Consider the following 22,647-nt stretch of genomic DNA (forward strand, 5'->3'; position numbering starts at 1 on the left):
TCTTTGGGCATAGGTAAAAAAGTTTATTGAAATAAGTAATTAAAATATTGGTATTTGCCTACATTTTATTAGTGTAACTGTGACACGTAATAATAGTCATAAAAGAAGCGAATAAAACAATTGAATATACATATGATTGTATTGTGTAAACTAATCAGACATTTTATTACTTGTGCGCACAGTCAATACACAATCTTATTGTAAACGCCAACTATTTTTATGGTGAACACACAAATATACTTTATTTCAGCATATAAAATAGCCAGCCAAGGTCAGAACTACATGTTGAATTTCTCCTAATTATGTGCACAGGCAGCGCTCGCGAGGTTCTCTCCAGCTGACAGATCGTCCAGTCCACTCCCCAGTCTCCACCCCTCCAGACTGCAGGCATGGCGGCTATCGAGGCTCGGGAATGCGAAACTGAAGGCTGTAGCAGCAAGGCCAAACTTCAATGTCCAACCTGCATCAAGCTGGGGATCCAAGGCTCATACTTCTGCTCTCAGGTAACATTCATTTTGTAATTCATTCAGTTAGCGAGGGGTCTGACATGATACACAGCGGCCCAGCAATACATAATTCATCACGAGGTAACATAACGGCCCTGATTGAGTTTCCTCACACCCCTTTAGCTAGCCTAGCACATGAAGCTAACTTACAAGCAATTTTCTGCATAAAACCCTAACGTTAGCTAAAAAGTAACGCTTTGCAAATACATTATCTAGGAAGTCAATAACTAATGTTATAATCATGTATGAAAAATGCTCGTTATAAAGTTTTCTTTACGGGTTTACTAGTAAGTTTGTTACTAGCTAGCTACTAGCGTACGTTAAGTCCGTGAGTTTATCTGAGCATCAAGTTTGCGAAGTCTAACAAATTAACGTTAGCTGGCTAGATAGCCTAACTTGCTCAATGACATTGTTTGTTGCAATGAATGAAATGGTTAAATAGCTCTTCCTTGTTTGGCTAACTGAGGTATGCGTTCTACACGCTGATGTAACGTTAACTAGCCATATCCATTCATTTGATTCCTCTGCCCCTGGCCTGGCTGTAAACCACCTGTGGCTTGCTTGTGTGAAATGTTGAGCAACTTTGAACGTTGTTAAATGAATGCATACCATTACCAATGGGTAACTAAGAGTATGTTAGAATGGGATACTATCATTGAAATTGCCAAGGATGCAGGGCCAAGTGGCAGTTTAGCTGTGTATCATTAGAGATAAGGATAAAAGGCAGTGTAAGTAGTTTAAAGCTTAAACTTCTCTGGCAGGGTAGGCCTAGATTTTTTTTGGGCTGATACAGATGGCTAGGTGGATCTGCTGCGACGTTCCACACAGGCAGCTCTGTCAGAGCCTCTATCCCGCCCAGAGCCATGAGGCAAGTTGCATTCTAAGGGATATTTTAACCCCACTACTCTTTCCATATTCTATTGGTCAGCAAAGAAAATCCATTAATTGAACAACGGAGAAATTAGCCATGGCCAAATGGCCATTGACCTAGTTTTGAAAGAAAGTTATATCTTAGCCTTGTATGTCTTATTGCCAGTTCGACTAGCCTAAATGGCAGCGTTTCTCAATGACACTGTTGGAAACGAAAGTGGTTTATGTAACTTGTGAAATTCAGAGCCCATTGGTTTCACTCCATCTGCCTTTAATATTGAGCAGGGATGCACAACTCCCAGTCGATATGAGGAATTGATTCCGCAATTAGGGCCAGTGAAAACCAACAACCAGCAGACACTGCTGCCATTGACACCTGTACATCCCTGGTGTACTGAGTCATGTATTTCTCTCTCCTCTCCATGTCCTCTCATTCAGGAGTGCTTCAAAGGGAGCTGGGCCACTCACAAGCAGCTGCACAAAAAAGCAAGTATGTATCCTCAGCAATATTCTATCACATAGGCTTACTCCTTTCCAAATCATTTTTCAAACAGACCACAATGTCCCTTCATGGCGTTTGTCATTGTTCCCATTCTTACCTGACCTATCATCTGAAAGCCTAGAATAGGTGAAAGCCCACATAATTGCCCAAGCTTTTCCATCCTCTATTTTTTTTATGGTGGAATAGAGCAATGGTGTAGCCATTCAAAATGGATGAGACACTGCAATCAGTACAAGCCATTAGAGCAGGGGCGGACAACCCGAGAGGGCAGCAACACACCTGATTCAACGAAACAATGTCACCATTAAAGGCAATTATTTATTTTGTTAGTAGATTTGGGCATTTTACTGCTTGGTTGGAACAAAAACCTGTACCCACACTTGGCCCTCATAGGCTAAGCGTGCCCACCTGCCTTAGATGTTCACGTATACACACTAGACGAACTGTGATCTTTCACAATGGTGCCAAATCAGATGACCTAAATTACATTGTTTTTGCAGAGGAGGATAACCAGGATGAGACAAAGAACTGCGTGGAGACAGACACCAACACAGACCCATGGCCTGGCTACCGCTACACGGGCAAACTACGCCCTCACTACCCACTCGTAAAAACACCTTTCTTGTACATTTCTAAATGGTGCTAATGTGCTGATATGAGCTTTTATGTAGGATATTTTTTTCTTAGCTACATAGTAGTTCAACTAATGTCACATAACATGATTAATAGACATAAACCACACAAGCTTTGTGTAAGTTTACTCATTAGCCCCCGGGAGTTGTGTAATCATGTCTGTAATCGTTGGTTGCTTCTGTAAGCTCCATATAATCAATCTCTGTTGTCATTGGTTCCCCCATGTAGACTCCGATGAGGACTGTCCCCAGTGACATCCAAAGACCTGACTATGCTGATCATCCACTAGGTAACGCTACTCCTCTTAGACAAACAGCCTCCAGTTGCTTTTAATTATTATGAAATCCTTTGGTGTCTATTTGAAAATCTTCTCAAAGCTAGTATTCTTTGTCATGAGTTGTGTTGATATTGAAACATTACACTTTATCCAAGGAAAATTTACACTGTCAATACTAGACGTCGACCGATTATGATTTTTCATACCAATTAATCGGCCATTTTTTTATTTTTATATATATGAAATAATGACAATTACAACAATACTGAATGAACACTTATTTTAACTCAATATAATACATAAAATCTTTTTAGTCTCAAATAAATAATGAAACATGCTCAATTTGGTTTAAATATTTCAAAAACAGTGTTGGAGAAGAAGGTAAAAGTGCACTATGTGCCATGTAAAAAAGCTAACGTTTAAGTTCCTTGCTCAGAACATATGAAAGCTGGTGGTTCAATATTCCCAGTTCTTCAATATTCCCAGTAAAGAAATATTAGGCTGCTGTTATTATAGGAATTATGATGCGTCAACTATTTCTCTCTATACCATTTGTATTTCATATACCTTTGACTATTGGATGTTCTAATAGGCACTTTAGTATTGCCAGCCTAATCTCAGGAGTTGATAGGCTTGAAGTCATTAACAGAGCTGTGATCAAGCATTGCTAAGAGCTGCTGGCAAACGCAGTAATGTTTGAATGAATGCTTACGAGTCTGCTACTTCCTACCACCGCTCAGTCAGACTGCTCTATCAAATATCAAATCATAGAGGTAATTATAATAAACACAGAAATACGAGCCTTTGGTCATTAATATGGTCAAATCCGGAAACTATAATTTCGAAAAAGAAAAAGTTTATTCTTTCAGTGAAATACGGAACCGTTCCGTATTTTATCAAACGGGTGGCAACCTGAAGTCTAAATATTGCTGTTACATTGCACAATCTTCAATGTTATGTCATAATTATGTAAAATTCTGGCAAATTAGTTTGCAAAGAGCCAGGCGGCCCAAACTGTTGCATATACCCTGACTCTGTGTACAATGAACACGAGAAGTGACGCAATTTCCCTAGTTAATATTGCCTGCTAACATGAATTTCTTTTAACTAAATATGCAGGTTTAAAAAAAATATTTATTTCTGTTTATTGATTTTATGATTTTATGAAAGGCAAAAGATGTTTATGGTTAGGTACATTCATGCAACGATTGTGCATTTTTCGTGAATGCGCCTTTGTTAAATCATCACCTGTTTGGCGAAGTAGGCTGTGATTCGATGAGAAATTAACAGGCACCGCATTGATTATATGCAACGCAGGACAAGCTAGTTAACCTAGTAATATCAACTATGTGTAGTTAACTAGTGATTCTGTTAAGATTATTTTTATAAGATAAGTTGCTAGCTAGCATTAAACTTACCTTGGCTCCTTGCTGCACTCACGTAACAGGTTGTCAGCCTGCCACACAGTTTCCTCGTGGAATGCAATGTAATCGGCATCCAAAAATGCTGATTACCGATTGTTATGAAAACTTGAAATCGGCCCTAATTAACCGGCCATGCCGATTAATCGGTCGACCTCTAGTCAATACCCAGTACTATACCTAGAAATAGTGTTGTCGTGAAACCATCATATTGACTTCGATACCAGGTTTTGTATCACAATAGTCAATAACATCATGATACTCAAAACAAAAACGATGCCATGGATGACAGATTTTTTACCTTGTTAACTCAGGGATTCGATCCAGCAATCTTTCGGTTACTGGCCCAACGCTCTAACCACTAGGCTACCTGCCGCCCCAATATCATTACATTCAATGTTTTTTTTGTTTTTTTTTTATGTCGACATTTGACAGCCATGGAACAACTACATTCATACAATTAATTTTACTTGGTTTTTACCAATCTAACAATATGGTATATCTCTTAAACTGAGTACATCAAGATGTAGCCTATGCCTATCCACAATACAGGTGAATGCATATTCAATAGGACTGTGTGCATGCATTGCGTTATTGCGCTTGTGCGGCTGATTACATGGGGCTACAGATGACAATCTGTTTCCCTTTGATTTGTGACTTATTTTATCAACAGCATTTGCGTAGAAGGAGCTTCTTTTACAAAAATGTGCGCTGTCTCATTAACAAGTAATGACTTCATGAGTGGGGGTGGCACATCGCAACACAGTCAATTCACTGAAGCAATAGATCATCTTTGGGAGAGATGTGAACAAGAGACCAAATAAGTGAATGAATAGTTTTGGTGGCAATTGGCTTTGAAATCAGCACATTTTGCATTGTGGTTTGCACATTATCACAAAGTACTAGGACAGTGAATTTATGTTAGCTTTAGCTGTCATCTAGCAAGGAAAGTTAGCCTATAAAGCTGGAAGCTACTGATATCATCTTGCGTTGTAAAGTGTTCAAGCTTGTATGGACATAGTTTTGCGAACAGTAATTAACAGTTTCAACATTTCTACATGCAGTGTTGCATTATTCAAGTTTGTTAACTTCTCTAGGGTAGGGGGCAGTATTTTGACGTCCGGATGAAAGGCGTGCCCAAATTAAACTGCCTGCTACTCAGACTCAGAAGGTAGGATATGCATATTATTAGTAGATGTGGATAGAAAACACTCTGAAGTTTCTAAAACTGTTTGAATGTCTGTGAGTATAACAGAACTCATATGGCAGGCAAAACCCTGAGAAAAATCCAACCAGGAAGAAAAATCCAACCAGGAAATCTGAGGCTTGTAGTTTTTTTAATTGATTCCCTATTCAAACTACAGTGACTTCGGGGTCATTTTGCAGTTCCTAAGGCTTCCACTAGATGTCAACAGTCTTTAGAACGTTGTTACAGGCTTCTACTGTGACCTGGAAGGGAATGTCAGTCAGTTCAACCAGAGTGCCATTAGATCATTCATGCGCGTGGCTGTCAGCGCGAGGTGCTTTCTTTTTCCTTTCTGAAGACAAAGGATTTGTCCGGTTGGAATATTATCGAAGATGTATGATAAAAACATCCTAAAGATTGATGCTATACATCGTTTGACATGTTTCTACAAACTGTAGTATAACTTCTTGGACTTTTCGTCTCAACAAAATGTGCGAGCATGGCGCATTTGGATAACTCGACTGAACGCGCAAACAAATGGAGGTATTTGGACATAAATATGGAGTTTAGCGAACAAAAGGAACATTTCTTGTGGGAGTCCTGGGAGTGCATTCCGACGAAGATCAACAAAGGTAAGTGAAGATTTATAATACTGTTTCTGACTTTTTTTTGACTCCAGAACTTGGCGGGTAACTGTATAGCTTGCTTTGACGGATGAGCTCTGTACTCAGAATATTGAGCAATGTGCTTTCGCCGTAAAGCTGTTTTGAAATCTGACACAGCGGTTGCATTAAGGAGAAGTGTATCTATAATTCTTTCAATAACTGTTGTAAAGTTTATCAACGTTTATGATGAGTATTTTTGTAAATTGATGTGCTCATTCACTGGAAATGTTGGAGGCAATACATTTTCTGAACATCATGCGCCAATGTAAAATGGGGTTTTAGGATATAAATATGAACTTGATCGAGCAAAACATGCATGTATTGTGTAACATGAAGTCCTATGAGTGCCATCTGATGAAGATCATCAAAGGTTAGTGATTAATTTTAGCTGTATTTCTGTTTTTTGACGCCTCTTCTTGCTTGGAAAATGGCTGAGGTTTTTCTTGTCAAGGTGATGTGCTAACATAATCTAATATTATGCTTTCGCCCTAAAGCCTTTTTGAAATCGGACAATGTGGTTGGATTAATGAGAATCTCATCTTTAAAATGGGATATAATAGTTGTATGATTGAGAAATTTGAATTGAGGTTTTTGTCGTTTTGAATTTGGCGCCCTGCTATTTCACTGGCTGTTGAATAGTGTGTCCCGCAGGTGGGACGGTCACGTCCCACATACCCCAGAGAGGTTAACTTCAGTGCAGCATGATTGGGGAGCTAACATAATGCAGCCCAGACTCCCAGTGCAGGCTAGCAATGAGTAAGTGAAGGCACAGTGCGCACTATAATAAGAGGTCGGCTGCGCTGATAAACAGACTTGATCCGTGAGACACATTTGAGAGAAGTGCCCAAAGTAAAGACAAATCTAGTGCCGAACCGTTTTTCATGATCTAGTATCAAAAAAGATCGGAACAACGCTTCCCAGAAAAGTATTGATGTTTCTATGTTTACATCTCACCTGACATACAGTATCAGTCATAGAAAATGGGTTACTGCCCAAGCCCTAGATTCCACTAAAGCTGGTCATTCTTGTTGTAACCATGGGAACCTCTAGGCTGAGCATCCATTCTGTCAGTCAGAACCGCGCGCGTAGGCTGTCTGCCTATCTCTTGGTAATCTGTAACTGCCTTGTAAATTCACCAAAAGTATATATTAGGCTATCAATGATTAATGGCTAAACTATTCTTCATAGCGCCAATGAATTGAAGTTGAACATCAGTTTAATTAGGACTTCGTCATCAGATCAGTCTGCCATTTTAGTTGCAGCCACATCTAGGGTTGCACATTTTATTTTCGGAGGTAGAAACTTTCCATGGGAATTAACGGGAATATATGGCTATTAATATCATTTAAATGTAATGTTTTTTGCATTAGATATATTTATCATATGAAGACAGAAACATAAGGTAAAAGGTTTATCATAAGTAGACATAATTGCAAATGATTAAATCCTTCCAATAGAATTTTAAAAAGCAATTTAGTTACGAATTCAACTTTAATTAAATGAGTTGGCTCTTCACATGGGAGGATTTCACTGAACAACAAAAGGGAATATTTAATGATCCATCGCATGTCCCAAAAACGTTTTCAACATCTGTAAAATCATAGTCGAGAAACTAAAGCTTTGGTTGTCTTCTTCTCAGGCTTCCATGTCTTCTCCCTGGACCTCGTCAATGTCCCCCTCTTGGACATCAAACTCTGAGGCCTCATCTTCACTGTCACTTTGCAACCTTGTTGAGGATGGCTCATTGTCAGGCTCAAAAAGCCTAAAAAAGCCACCAATTTTTCAACCTTTGTATTGGTCAGCCTGTTGCGTGCTTTGGTGTGTGTGTGTTCCCAAACAAGGACCAGTTGCGCTCTGAGGCGGCTGATGTTGGTGGGATTTGGAGGATGATGGAGGCAACGGGAAAGAGCCTCAGATCCACAAAGTCTCTTCCACCAGGTGACTGATGAGATATGTTGGTACGACTGCCATATTGCATCTTCATCCCAAAGCTCTTGCTTGGAACTGTACTTTGCCAGACTGCCAAGAACCTTGCTCTCATCCAGGAGTTTCAGGCTGCTTACCACTCTCTCAAAATGCATCATCCAGGAGGATCCTCTTGATGGGGCTGTCCATATTGACAGACTGTGATATGACCATTTCTTGGAGATACTCCTTCCCCTCCAGGAGACTGTCAAACATGATAACACCACCCCAACGGGTGTTGCTGTGCAGCTTCAATGTGGTGCTCTTATTCTTCTCACTTTGCTTGGTGAGGTAGATTGCTGCTATAACTTGATGACGCTTCACATACTTAACCATTTCCTTGGCTCTCTTGTAGAGTGTATCCACTGTTTTCAGTGCCATGATGTCCTTGAGGTTCAGATTCAATGCATGAGCAGCACAGCCATTGGGTGTGATGTGAGGGAAGGACTCCACTTTAGACCAAGCAACCTTCATGTTCGCAGCATTCTGTCACCAGTGCGTCCAAGGTCATTGATGACTGCCTTCAGCTCATCTGCAATGTAGAGACCGGTGTGTCTGTTGTCCCTTGTGTATGTGCTCTTGTAGAATACTGGTTGAGGGGTGGAGATGATGTAGTTAACTTCTTGGGGCTATGTGGGACGCTAGCGTGCCACCCGTGGTGCACCCTATCAACAGCAGGTGCATTTCAAGAGCGGCAAATTTGAAACCAAATAAATGTCAAAATTCAAATTTTTCAAACATACAACTATCTTACACCCTTTGAAAGATAAACATCTCCTTAATCTAACCACGTTGTCCGATTTCAAAAAGGTTTTACGGCGAAAGCATAAAGTTAGATTATGTTAGGAGAGTACATTGACAATAGCTGTGTGTAATGTTTTGTCAATTCAAAGACGGGCGTCACCAAACCATAAAACCAGCTAAAATGATGCACTAACCTTTTACAATCTCCATCAGATGACACTCCTAGGACATTATGTTAGACAATGCATGCATTTTTAGTTCTATCAAGTTCATATTTATATCCAAAAACAGCGTTTTACTGTGGCGTTGATGTTGAGGAAATCGTTTCCCTCCAATAACCGGCAGTCAGGTCAGCACCACAAATTAAATAATAAAAATTAGAAAACATTGGTAAAATATTATATTGTCATTTAAAGAATTATAGATTTACATCTCTTGAACGCAATCAACTTGCCAGATTTAAAAATAACCTTACTGGGAAATCACACTTTGCAATAATCTGAGCACTGCGCCCAGAAAAATATGCTTTGCTATACAGATCTAAAATCGAAAATACTATGTAAATAATCCATTACCTTTGATTCTCTTCATCAGATGTCACTTCCAGGAATCCCAGGTCCATAACGAATGTAGTTTTGTTCAAAAAAGCTCATCATTTATATCCAAAAAGCTCCGTGTTGTTAGCACATGATCTAAGCCAGCCGGACTTCTCGTCATGAACGAGGGGAAAAAATATATTTACGTTCGTTCAAACATGTCAAACGTTGTATAGCATAAATCATTAGTGCCTTTTTTAACCAGAACATGAATAATATTCAAGGTGGACGAATGCATTCTCTTTTATAACGTATTGGAACGAGGGTACCCAACATGAACTCGCGCGCCAGAGTCTAATCTGCCATCACCGTTCCATGGCTCTTGTTCGGTCAGATCTCACAGTAAAAGACTCAAAACACTTTGTAAAGGCTGGTGACATCTAGTGGAAGCAATAGGAAGTGCCAAAACATTAATCAACCCCTGTGTGTTTCAATGGCATAGGCTTAAAGGTAATTCAACACATCAGGTATCCACTTCCTGTCAGAAAATGTCTCAGGGTTTTGCCTGCCAAATGAGTTCTGTTATACTCACAGACACCATTCAAACAGTTTTAGAAACTTTAGGGTGTTTTCTATCCATATATAATAAGTATATGCATATTCTAGTTACTAGGTAGGATTAGTAACCAGATGAAATCGGGTACGTTTTTTTATCCAGCCGTGAAAATACTGCCCCCTAGCCCCAACAGGTTAATTATTCCTTGCCCACAAACATTTGACCACCCATCAGAGATGGTTGCAATACAGTCTGCTTTCTCAGTCTGCTTGACCTTCACTTGAACTCTGAATTCTACATCCAGCAAATGAGTAGATAAAGCATGTCTGGTTGGAGGGGTGCATGCTGGGTGAAGAGCATTCAGAAATCTCTTCCAATACACGCCTATGAGCATCAGAGGTGAACCAGTTGCATATACAGCTCGAGCAAGACATTCATCAGCATTTCTCTGACTACGTTCCTCCATTGAGTCAAAAAAATCTGATTCCAGGAGGACCATGAGCTGTTGCTATCGATAAGGTGTCTGATTCATCATTTTCACCTCGAATAGAAGTAGAGGGACTTTTGTCAGAGGTTGCTCGTTGTGAGCGCTGAGGGAACTTTATGCACTTGGCCAGATGATTCTGCATCTTTGTGGCAGTCTTCACATATGATTTAGCACAGTATTTGCAAAGGTACACAGCTTTTCCTTCTACATTAGCTGCAGTGAAATGTCTCCACACATCAGATGGTGCCCGTGGCATTTTCCTGTAAAGATTTGAAAAAAATGAGTAAAATAAAAAATACAATTCCATGTACAGATAAATAGTTAAGCAGTTAGATTAAACAACTCCTTTGTAAGATCAATGTTTTAAAATGGAACATGTATGGAAACAGGTGAATTAACACTCAGTTAGCAGGCTCAAGCAAGCTAAAACTCACATGGAAGCAAAAACTAACTAGCAGGAATTGTTAGAAATGATTTAAACACACTTTGCTGTTGACTACTATTTACTAGTTAACAAAAAAATGATGTATGTCATATAGAATATATTCACCCCACACAGTATTGTAATCAAAACTTACCAGAAAGCATGAGTCCTTGGCTCAGACAGTGTAGTAGTGTGGGCTTAATAGCATCTCATTAGTGTGCAAGATCTTGAGAATCAGCTGTGATGGAAGAATGCACTGTGCACGCAGAGAGTTGCAATTCCATTGAATTGGGGATAGTTTAAACAAAATATGTCACAAGACCTAGAATTGCCTTGTGTATCCCACAAAAAAGGTTCACTGTTTAAGCTAACGTTTTTTGATATATTTAAGCAAAATTCCCAGGTTTAACTTCCCATGGAAAATGTACTCAAAATTCCTGAAATTGACCAGAAAGTTTCCGACCCTTTGCAACCCTAGCCACATCTTGTGTAAGGCCAGCCAAAAGAGCTCCATTTTGCTGGCAATTTCAATGTTGGAACATGATATGATGGGAACTCCATGCGTTAATTTGGCTATGATCCCACAACCTTTCTAAAGCTGCAACAAGTACTCTCATTTCGACTGATGTTAAAATGCCTGCGCTACCATTCAAAAGTTTGGCGTCACTTAGAAATGTCCTTGTTTTTGAAAGAATAGCAAAAAATGTTGTCCATTAAAATAACATCAAATTGATCAGAAAAACAGTGTAGACATTGTTAATGTTGTAAATGACTTTTGCAGTTGGAAACGGTTGATTTTTATGTAATGTCTTCATAGGTGTATGGAGGCCAATTATCAGCAACCTTCACTCCTGTGTTCCAATCGCATGTTCTTAGCTAATCCAAGTTTATCATTTTAAAAGGCTAGTTGAACATTAGAAAACTCTTTTGCAATTATGTTAGAACAGCTGAAAACGGTTGTACTGATTAAAGAAGCAATAAAACTGGCCTTTAGACCAAAGTTAGTCACTAATCTTTGATCGTCATCAGATGGCACTCAGGACTTCATGTTCCACAATACATGTATGTTTTGTTCGATAAAGTTCAAAAATCTCAGTTTACATTGGTGCGTTATGTTCAGTAATGTTTTGCTTCCAAAACATCCGGTGATTTTGCAGAGAGCCACATCAATTTACAGAAATACTCAAACTTTGATGAAAGATACAAGTGTTATGCATAGGATTATAGAAAAACTTCTCCTTAATGCAACTGCTGTGTCAGATTTCAAAAAAGCTTTACGGTGAAAGCACACCATGCGATAATCTGAGTACAGCGCTCAGCCACCAAAACAAGCCTTACAGATACCCGCCATGTTGTGGAGCTAACAGAAGTCAGAAATAGTGTTATAAATATTCACTTACCTTTGATCTTCATCAGAATGCACTCCCAGGAATCCCAGTTCCACAATAAATGTTCGATAAAGTTAATCTTTATGTCCAAATACCTCCTTTTTGTTTGCGCGTTCAGATCACTATTCCAAATGCACAAGGCGCGGGCACTAAGTCCAGACAAAGTAAAAAAAGTTCCATTACAGTTTGTAGAAACATGTCAAACGATGTATAGAATCAATCTTTAGGATTTTTTTATCATAAATCTTCAATAATATTCCAACCGGACAATTCCTTTGTCTTTAGAAATGAAAGGGAACGGACTAAACTAAAGGCTTTCACCTGGGCCATCTGCTTAGAGTGCTCTTATTCGGTCCCCTTTCACAATAGAAGCCTGAAACAACTTCTAAGGACTGTTGCCATCTAGTGGAAGCCTTAGGAAGTGTAATCTGACCAAATTTACACTATTGGATAGGCAATCACTTGAAAAACTACAAACCTCAGATTTCCCACTTCCTGGTTGGATTTTTCTCAGGTTTTTGCCTGCCATATGAGTTCTGTTATACTCAGACATTCAAACAGTTTTAGAAACTTCAGACTGTTTTCTATCCAAATCTACTAATAATATGCATATCTTAGCTTCTGGGCCTGAGTAGCAGGCAGTTTACTCTGGGCACGCTTTTCATCCGAATGTGAAACTACTGCCTCCCAGCCCAAAGAGTTTAATAACTTTACTCATAACCCATTTCACATCAGTCACTTCCCAGTTCTGCTGATCTCTGCATTGCAGACTTGTCAAAATTAGAATGTAACCTAGATTTCTGGGCACTTTGAAATGTAAAAAATCTAGACCTCATACAGCTTGGCTGGGTTAAATATAACCATAAGCAGCACAACTGTCGATTTTTGCTTTGCTGTCCTTGCCCATCATTAATTGCCAGACAGTCTGTTGGAGCTAGGAACCGAAGCATTAAGCTACACCTGCTAAATATGTGTATGCGACCAATAAAATTTGATTTGAGTCTGCCACAGTGCTGTTCATTGTTAATGACATCGGATCGCTTCCTGACGTCCTGAGTCTAGTCTACACAGTGTGACCCTGGCTAGTGGGATCGTCTGCGCAATAGCATATTTGATCTACCCCTAGGCTTTCTCTGTTGGTTCAGAGTACAAACAACCCATTGTTGAACTGCAACTCAGTATTGTACACATTAATATTTCATCTCTGCAAACAAGTAAACGGGATGAATTCCTTTGTATATTACAGTAGATGGCTGTTGTAGCAGGTGCCTTTGTCTTTTTGCTAGCTTCTTAGCAAGGTTTTGGGTCTATAGCACTTGAACTCTGTCCAATTAAAACATTCTGTCCTTAATTGATTAAATTGAAATGAAATTGACTCCAACTCAATCCATTAAACGAGTTAACTTTACCCTAGAATAACTTTTTACCTCTGCTTAGTCTGTAGACAAACTGTAGCTTAAACAATGGCATTCCTTTATACATTTGCTACCTTCTGATAAAAGTGTATTCGTTTTGGTCGATCCCATGGTCATTCCCACTTTTTTTTGTCTGGCTATGTATGCAAGTGCTTCTGAGTGTGAGTTTTAAGAGGGGGGGGGGGGGGGGTGTGTGTGTGTGTGTGTGTGTGTGCTCGCATGTTTGAGTGGGATAGGCTGGTGTCTGAAGCTCTTTTCTACTCATCACTTCAGCAGCAGAAGTGGGTCTTATGGCAGGTACGTCCTACCCCACCCACAACAATCCCTTATCCCCCCCATCTGTGCAGCACATAACCACACACTGTCGCTGCTCTTGTTGTATACCTCTTTTGTTTTTTTGTTTCTTTTGTATGTCTCCATCTGCGGACATCAGGCAGGAAACAGAAGCATGGTCAAAGATATTGTGTTTCTGCATGGCATTGTTTTCATTCATCTTTTGCTGCTGCATTAGAGCTATGGTCTGTATTTTATCATCGTGATGGGGGTTTTGTACAGTAATCATGTTGTCTCTGCTAAGTGGTTGATAAACATACTGATGTGGTTGTGGCTCATGCTTCAGTGATGTTACCTACACCGATTGTGACGCTCATGTCAATGCTGTGGTCTATACATTGTTTGGTGTTGTGATCTGATAACCAGCTAACTGTACAAGAAGAATGACATGGGCCTTTTCAATGAAAATAGTCTAACCATGTGGCTCAACCAGAATAACTGTATGCCTATGTCAATAAAAAAGGCCCCCATGCCATAGAATTGTGGCTCTGAAATATTTCCATAGGAGTAAGCAATATAGAGAATTCCACTCGGCCGGAAAAGGATCCTTTCAGCGTTGCAGGTTTTTGGTGTAAGGGGCAGAGGTTGATTTGGAGCGCCGCTGAATTTAGTTATGGCTTCAGGTCTGCAGATAAATATTATCATGCCCCTTGGTCGACTTGTGTAGGACTACATCCTTGTGACGTGCTGTGATATAGTGTATTCCTTTTCTCTCATATAGCCAGGTTAGGTGAGGACGTTTGGTGTCTACTTTAATTTAATGCAGTGAATCTATTCTGTGAGTATGTGGGCTTCAAAAGTTGTTTTACATAGGCAGCCCAATTCTGATCTTTTTTTGTTGTGTGTAAGTCTATGCTAGTAGATACCATAGACTTCCAGTCGTTGCGCTAACGCTAGTTAGCATTGGCTTGCAAACTACCTCGAACTTCCTTCATACTGGAGACCGAGACATAAAAATGATATCCACTAGTTCATCGGACTATGGGGAAGTAGACAAAGGGCCTCATTTGCCGAAATGCCAAAGTATCCCTTTTAAGCTCTTTCCAGTAGCATAACAACTTTTTTGGGCAGATGCATGAAGTGGTTGAGTCAGTAGACTGGTAGTCTGTTTTGAGTGATAGTCAGACTGGACTGAGTGACGTTCTTTGACTCAGTTTAATGGAAAGCTGGTCAGGGTGAGTTGGTGTATGGATAGAATGGTGACGTTAAAATGAGGCCAGTATGCCCATTCTTTTCGCTTGTTTTTATTTTTATTTTTTTTAAGGCATGTCTGAGTCGGAGCAGTCTTTGAAGGGCACTTCACAGATCAAGATCCTTCCTGCCGAAGACATCGAAGGCATGAGAGTTGTGTCTAAGGTAAAATATTAAATTGTTTTTTAACCTTTCGCTGTTGCAGTTAATAATATACTCAAACAGTTTTAAAAACAGTGGTTTTGAAATGCAAAGTCTATTTCTCTCTTTTGTAGCTGGCCCGAGAGGTGCTTGACATCGCTGCCCTGATGGTGAAACCTGGCATGACCACGGAGGAGATTGACCACACTGTGCACCTGGTAAAGACACTAGCCTCCTTTTCCCTCTTTCCCATCCACTCACTTTCTCCTGTCGCTCTCTTCCTTTTTCACTCATTCCTCCTCTCTCCCTCATCTTGATCGTTGACGTGTAAGTACTTCCTTCCTCCAGGCCTGCACAGAAAGAAACTGTTACCCCTCCCCTCTCAACTACTACAACTTTCCCAAGTCCTGCTGCACGTCAGTCAATGAGGTCATCTGCCACGGCATCCCAGACAGGAGACGTCTGGTGGATGGGGATATCCTCAACGGTAGGTTTCCCAAGGGCAAAAAGTGGCTTCCTCATCTGTCCCTTCACCGTTACTTACTTGAATTAACTGGACAGGTGAATTATAAATCCCCAGTTGGCATCCTCCATATTCTTTCACCTAATGTGTGTTTTAAGATCATTGAGTATGATGGGGTTTAAATAGGTGAGAGAGACTTTAGACTATTGAGATGCACATAGAGAACGGGCTAGTTCCCATTAGACAGACTGCCAAAGAGCTCTTGCTGACATCATGGTTTGACAAGAGAAATGGTTATTAGTATTGAGCAAGAGTCTAAAGGACTTCAGCCAAAATGTAGCCTGTGTCCTACAGTGAGGGGGGAAAGTATTTGATCCCCTGCTGATTTTGTATATTTGCCCACAGACAAAGCAATGATCAGTCTAATTTTAATGGTAGGTTTATTTGAACAGTGACAGACAGAATAACAACAAAAAAATCCAGAAGAACGCATGTCAAAAATGTTATAAATTGATTTGCATTTTAATGAGGGAAATAAGTATTTGACCCCTCTGCAAAACATGACTTAGTACTTGGTGGCAAAACCCTTGTTGGTAATCACAGAGGTCAGATGTTTCTTGTAGTTGACCACCAGGTTTACACACATCTCAGGAGGGATTTTGTCCCACTCCCCTCTGCAGATCTTCTCCAAGTCATTAAGGTTTCGAGGCTGACGTTTGGCAACTTGAACCTTCAGCTCCCTCCACAGATTTTCTATGGGATTAAGGTCTGGAGACTGGCTAGGCCACTCCAGGACCTTAATGTGCTTCTTCTTGAGCCACTCCTTTGTTGTGTTTTGGGTCATTGTCATGCTGGAATACCCATCCACGACCCATTTTCAATGCCCTGGCTGAGGGGAAGGAGGTTCTCACCCAAGATTTGACGGTACATGGCCCCGTCCATCGTCCCTTTGATGCGGTGAAGTTGTCCTGTCCCCTTAGCAGAAAAACACCCCCAAAGCATAATGTTTCCACCTCCATGTTTGACGGTGGGGATGGTGTTCTTGGGGTCATAGGCAGCCTTCCTTCTCCTCCAAACACGGCGAGTTGAGTTGATGCCAAAGAGCTCCATTTTGGTCTCATCTGACCACAACGCTTTCACCCAGTTGTCCTCTGAATCATTCAGATGTTCATTGGCAAACTTCAGACAGGCATGTATATGTGCTTTCTTGAGCAGGGGGACCTTGCGGGCGCTGCAGGATTTCAGTCCTTCGCGTCGTAGTGTGTTACCAATTGTTTTGTTGGTGACTATGGTCCCAGCTGCCTTGAGATCATTGACAAGATCCTCCCGTGTAGTTCTGGGCTGATTCCTCACCGTTCTCATGATCATTGCAACTCCACGAGGTGAGATCTTGCATGGAGCCCCAGGCCGAGGGATGTTGACAGTTCTTTTGTGTTTCTTCCATTTGCGAATAATCGCACCAACTGTTGTCACCTTCTCACCAAGCTGCTTGGCGATGGCCTTGTAGCCCATTCCAGCCTTGTGTAGGTCTACAATCTTGTCCCTGACATCCTTGGAGAGCTCTTTGGTCTTGGCCATGGTGGAGAGTTTGGAATCTGATTGATTGATTGCTTCTGTGGACAGGTGTCTTTTATACAGGTAACAAGCTGAGATTAGGAGCACTCCCTTTATGAGTGTACTCCTAATCTCAGCTCGTTACCTGTATAAAAGACACCTGGGAGCCAGAAATCTTTCTGACTGAGAGGGGGTTAAATACTTATTTCCCTCATTAAAATGCAAATCAATTTATAACATTTTTGACATGCGTTTTTCTGGATTTTTTGTTGTTGTTCTGTCCCTCACTGTTCAAATAAACCTACCATTAAAATTATAGACTGATCATTTCTTTGTCAGTGGGCAAATGTACAAAATCAGCAGGGGATCAAACACTTTTTTCCCTCACTGTATATATATCTGCTAACGGGACTATTCTCAACAGAAAGATCCCATGAGACACTGCCAAAAAAACTCTGATTTACAGCCTGGTTTGACAAGACAAGTGGTCTCATGAGCATGATGGTGCCCACTATCATGTACAGTGCATATTATAAGTATTTATCCCTCTGTTACAAAGTGTGACAAATTGATTTAATTGGGATTTTTTTTTCTCTTGTCTACACAAATATCCACATATGTTAAAGTGAAAATTAAATTATATGAATGCTAACAAATGAATAAAAATGAACAACTTCGATATCTTGGTTGTATAAGTATTCACCCCTTTGTTATGGCAACCCTAAATTAGTTAAGGAGTAACAAGTTGGACTCGCTCTGTGTGAAATAATAAGGGTAAACATGTTTTTTTTAATGACTTCCCCTGTACCCCATTTATACAGCATCTGTAAGGTCCCTACGTCGTGTTTTGAATTTCCAGCGGAGATTTAATATATAAGACCAGGGAGCTTTCCCAGTGCCTCATACAGATTGGTAGGTGGGTAAAACAAAAAGCAGACACTGAATATCCCTTTAAGCATGGTAAAGTTTGCACTTAATCTGGATGTTGTATGAAATGACCCAGACACTACAAAGATGGTCATCCTTCCTAACCCGACCCAAGCCCTGCGTGACCCGACATTATACACAGGGCCTGTTTTTTTTTCATCAATAACTAGGGTAGGGGCAGGGCTCTGGCATCACGAAATGAATCACCAACATTTTGAAACGGAGCCATTTGCTCGTGCTCTGCTGCGCAGTACACCAGACACTGGGAGAGGAATTCCCCTTTCAACAGGACAATAACCCAAAACAGAAGCTTACCAAAGAGACGGTATGTTTTCACGTAGCCTAGTTAGTTTTGACTTAAACTTGCTTAAAAATCTATGGCAAGACTTGAAAATGACCATTTAGCAGGTATCCCGCAGCCAACTTGACAGAATTTGAAGAATTTTGTCAAGAATAATGGGAAAATATTGCACAATCCAGGGATGCAAAGCTTTTAAATACTTACCAGAAAAGACTCAAAAGCTCTAATGTCGGCCGGCCAAAGGCATTTCATATATATATAAAAATCTAATCAAGATAAAGCATTAATTTATTTTATTATATGCACTGTATATATTTCTGCTAATGTTCAGCATCTCTTTCTCCCCCCTCGTGCAGTGGATATTACTGTGTACCACAATGGATTCCACGGCGATCTCAACGAGACCTTCTTTGTGGGAGAGGCAGATGAAGGGGCGAAAAAGCTTGTCCAGACCACCTTCGAATGCCTTATGCAAGCCATCGACTCAGGTAGGATCTCTTACCTGATGTCAGATAAAGATAAACTAGATTTCTTTTTCAACAATTGTGGCTGACCGGCTAGATTCGGTCTTATGTAGCAAAATAAAAAATGGTGTTTTTTACATTTAGTAAAAGTAGAGACTAGAAAATGGTATGTCATACACTGCAGTTGATGAACAATGGGAAAGTAATTGTACTTTTTAAAGTTGATAAACTTGTAACCTCACTTTTAAGAAAATGGCCCTTGAATGATACACCTACTGGAGAGCTCTTTGTTTACACGCATTCAGAATCGTTCACAACCTTTTAAGCTTTAAGGATTCACATGTGAGGCTATGTACTAAACAACCAAAGATTTCAAGACTAAAGGTTGAAACTACGGGAGTGTTGGTAAATTTAATCTGGAGTGCCAAAGTGTGCTCTGGGTGTTTGGAAACCCAGTGTTGTCAGATTGACCGTTTGTAAATTGAGAGCATTTCTCTCTCGGAGCGTTCAGAGCACACATTGGACACTCTGGATGAAAAGTAGGGTTGATCCGAGCTTTCTGACCTAACAGCAGTTAAGCACCCAAGCTAACGTTGGCTAGCTACTTTCAGCTACAAATGAGAGAACGGCTCACTCTGACCATTTTACTCGCCCTAGCAGAGCTGGTTATCCAGAGCGTTGGTGACTGCAATTGTGACGCTGGCAACTATTTAATTACACTTTTTTTTGCCAAAGTTTACTGACACCGGCCATATTCAACGGGTGCTGAGCGTTTGTAAATGTGTCAGTTATTCTGCACTCTGGCACACTCGGGAGAGTGCTCAGAAATCGGAGTAGATAGCGAGAGTAAATTTACCAGCTACGTCTATCGACAGTTGTCACAGTGACATCATAAACATTCTATTGAAATAGTTTCTTGCATAGTGGAGTCTTGTTTAGACATCTAGCTAGCTAAACAATGAACCATAATCCCAACTCCTAACGTTACTACCCTGCATGATTCTGCAGGTAGCTAACCAACCAGGTTCAATGTTAGCTAGCTAACATTAGAATATAACTAGCAATACGAATATTACCATACAGATCATACACGTAACGTTAGCTAGCTAGCCAGCCAGCTAACGTTAGCTGGCTAACAGTACACTTTAACTTGAAATGAAAATGCCTTTCTGACAAAATTATAAACTTGTCAAATCTAAAAATGGAGCTAGCTAGACTCACCTGTATACATGGGTGGATGCTTCTCCCTCTGTCACGGAGGCCATGGTTACCCTTAGTTTGAAGATGTAATCCGAAAACAGGTGTTTTTATACAACAGCCTTCTGTGTGCTCTCTTTTCGACGCCGTCTGCATATTTACAATCAAACCGCCAGAATTTCCTTAGCTATCATACTCTAATTCCACTGATTTCAAAACTCAGTCCTCCAGAAAGTGGGGAGCAACAGTTATGCAGTTCTACCTAATATCTTTCAAAAGCCCCGTTTCGAAAGGATTACCTACACATACTGGCCAGGTAATATTATAGACAGAAGCATGTTACATGGCAGGCCAATCCAAACTCATCTCTCGGCATGTTCAGCCGACTCATTGTCTCAGCCAACCATGGCTAGCAGGAAGGTCGCGGTCTTTTTCCATGGCTAAACCAACTAGGCTCGTAATTTATCAATTTTATTTGTATTTACAGAAGTAATGCACATTTCTTACTAAGGCACATGAAAGTTCACATGTTCCAGAAGGCATTTCTGACAAAATGCATTTTGATAAATAAAGTTTGCATTCAAATGTCGCTCCTGTGAAGTAGTGACACGCAACGTATGCCTAGTTTCCTGGAACGAGTCTCAATTAGGTCACTATCGCAATGTTTTTTTCCCCCCCTCTTCCTTCTCTAGTAAAGCCTGGTATCCGCTACAGGGAGCTTGGTAACATCATCCAGAAACATGCCCAGGCTAACGGCTTCTCTGTGGTGCGGAGCTACTGTGGCCATGGCATCCACAAACTGTTCCACACTGCTCCTAACGTGCCCCACTATGCCAGTGAGTACCCCTCTGTCTCCTTCCACCAATACGCTTGTGAAATTGACATCCTTTTCTCAGATAACATAGTAGCCTACTTCAAATTTTATAGGTCACATACACGTTAATCCTCAAAGGATTTTGAAGGAAGGTGTATAAATTGGTGGGTTACCTTTCTTTGCAGAAAACAAAGCGGTCGGAGTGATGAAGCCTGGCCATGTGTTCACCATCGAGCCCATGATCTGTGAAGGTAAGGGTCCTCAGAGACATGACAGCAGATTTGGGGTGTAATTTGGTTTGTGTGTGCTTAATGTAATGGTTGGTAATTTTATACCTGTGTTTTAATACTGTACTTGTGTACTTAATCCTGGCTACCTGTGTGTGTTCTGTGTAGGTGGTTGGCAGGACGAGACGTGGCCTGATGGCTGGACAGCTGTGACTCGGGATGGGAAGCGTTCCGCCCAGTTTGAACACACCTTGCTTGTGACTGAGACGGGCTGTGACATTCTGACACGCCGGCTGGACGACAATGGACGTCCCCACTTCCTCAACCAAATCTAAACGGGGGGGGATACAGCAATGAACGGACTGTCTCGTGGGCAGCTCTCTTTGGTCCCCAATGTCATATCACACATACACACCTCTAACCTGAGGCACGCCGCCCGCCTGCCTACCCCCGGCTCTCACCGTTCCACGAATTTAGTGTTGTTCTCCAAGATTTACGGGAAGTACTTGAATACATCTGATGATATCAACTGTGTGGATTGTTTTATCGAGGCTGTTTTAAAAAAGAAATGTCTCATCAGGAGATGAAAAGGAAAAAATAAAGTGTATTTATGCGCAGTAGCAGGTTTAATTTTTACCTTGATTGTGAGCTTTGATTCTGTTGACGTATTTGACTGCAGAGGTGTGGAAAGGGTCATGCTTCAGTTTGACTCCTTGACCTCTAGACATGTGCCACCTTACTGTGTTGCCTAATTGGCAGCTGGGTCCTATTGAGTGGCCAGAGAGGGGAGCTGTTGAGCTCAGTGTTCTGCTAAAGTGTGTAGTGCAGGTCTATTCAAACCTGGGTCCTGAGGTCTGCAGCACTGCTAGTTTTCTTTTCTCTCTTGTAGTGAACTAGTTGATTTAGGTTCATTGATTGACCACAATCTCCTTGCCAGGTGTCCCAAGTCCTGTTTGAATCGGGATGAAAGTCTGCAGTGCGACGGACCCCAAGGCCTGGTTTGGTATTGCCCTGGTGTAGCGCGTTGAGCCTTAATCTGTGTGAATTAAGAATAACCATGCCAGATAATGTCTAGGCGCATGTCTGTTATTCTTGATATACTGTTGAGCAACACTCTTGAGTCTCCATTTTAATCCAGTCTTTCCAGTTTCTCTGCCAGCTTTTTATTTCTTCTGATGGGAGTAATAAACAGCTGTTCTGTAGTTGTGTGTGCGTATATGCTTTTGTGTTTGAGTGTGGTGAGGACTGTATAAATGCCAAAGGCTCTATTGCAGCAGAAGTCTGGGTTTACTACAGACCTGTGAATTAATACCCTTTTTCAGAGTACTGTATTATTAAAATAGTAATAACATAATCACTGAAGTATTGATTGTTTTGCATTAGCTCAAAGTTAAGCGTTTCTTGTTTTTACTTCCTATGATGTGCAAGTTATGAGAATCTGACTGCAAATGACATGAAAC

General features: G+C 40.7%; 1 protein-coding gene across 2 annotated transcripts; it reads left to right on the forward strand.

Annotated features, from left to right (window-relative positions):
* Positions 1-315: 315 nt before the first annotated feature.
* On the forward strand, positions 316-22,541 carry ampm1 (Methionine aminopeptidase 1). Of its 2 annotated transcripts, XM_014210580.3 has the most exons (12): positions 316-503; positions 1,815-1,866; positions 2,379-2,485; positions 2,740-2,800; positions 13,849-13,872; positions 15,173-15,264; positions 15,375-15,458; positions 15,589-15,727; positions 18,842-18,973; positions 20,839-20,982; positions 21,146-21,211; positions 21,356-22,541. In XM_014210580.3, exons 1-12 carry the CDS (start codon positions 390-392, stop codon positions 21,520-21,522), a joined length of 1,182 nt encoding a protein of 393 aa, XP_014066055.1. In that variant the 5' UTR covers positions 316-389; the 3' UTR covers positions 21,523-22,541.
* The last annotated feature ends 106 nt before the right edge of the window (positions 22,542-22,647 follow it).

This window comes from Salmo salar, chromosome 09, assembly GCF_965601325.2.
Source record: "Salmo salar chromosome 09, fSalSal1, whole genome shotgun sequence".
Classification (NCBI taxonomy): Eukaryota; Metazoa; Chordata; class Actinopteri; order Salmoniformes; family Salmonidae; genus Salmo; species Salmo salar.

Excerpts from the sequence above, each read along its gene's own strand:
- ampm1 (XM_014210580.3), top strand. The coding sequence starts at position 390 with ATGGCGGCTATCGAGGCTCGGGAATGCGAAACTGAAGGCTGTAGCAGC. Across the intron at positions 2,486-2,739 it reads TACGCCCTCACTACCCACTC|ACTCCGATGAGGACTGTCCC; the intron begins GTAAAAACACCT and ends TCCCCCATGTAG. Across the intron at positions 15,459-15,588 it reads TTGACCACACTGTGCACCTG|GCCTGCACAGAAAGAAACTG; the intron begins GTAAAGACACTA and ends TCCTTCCTCCAG.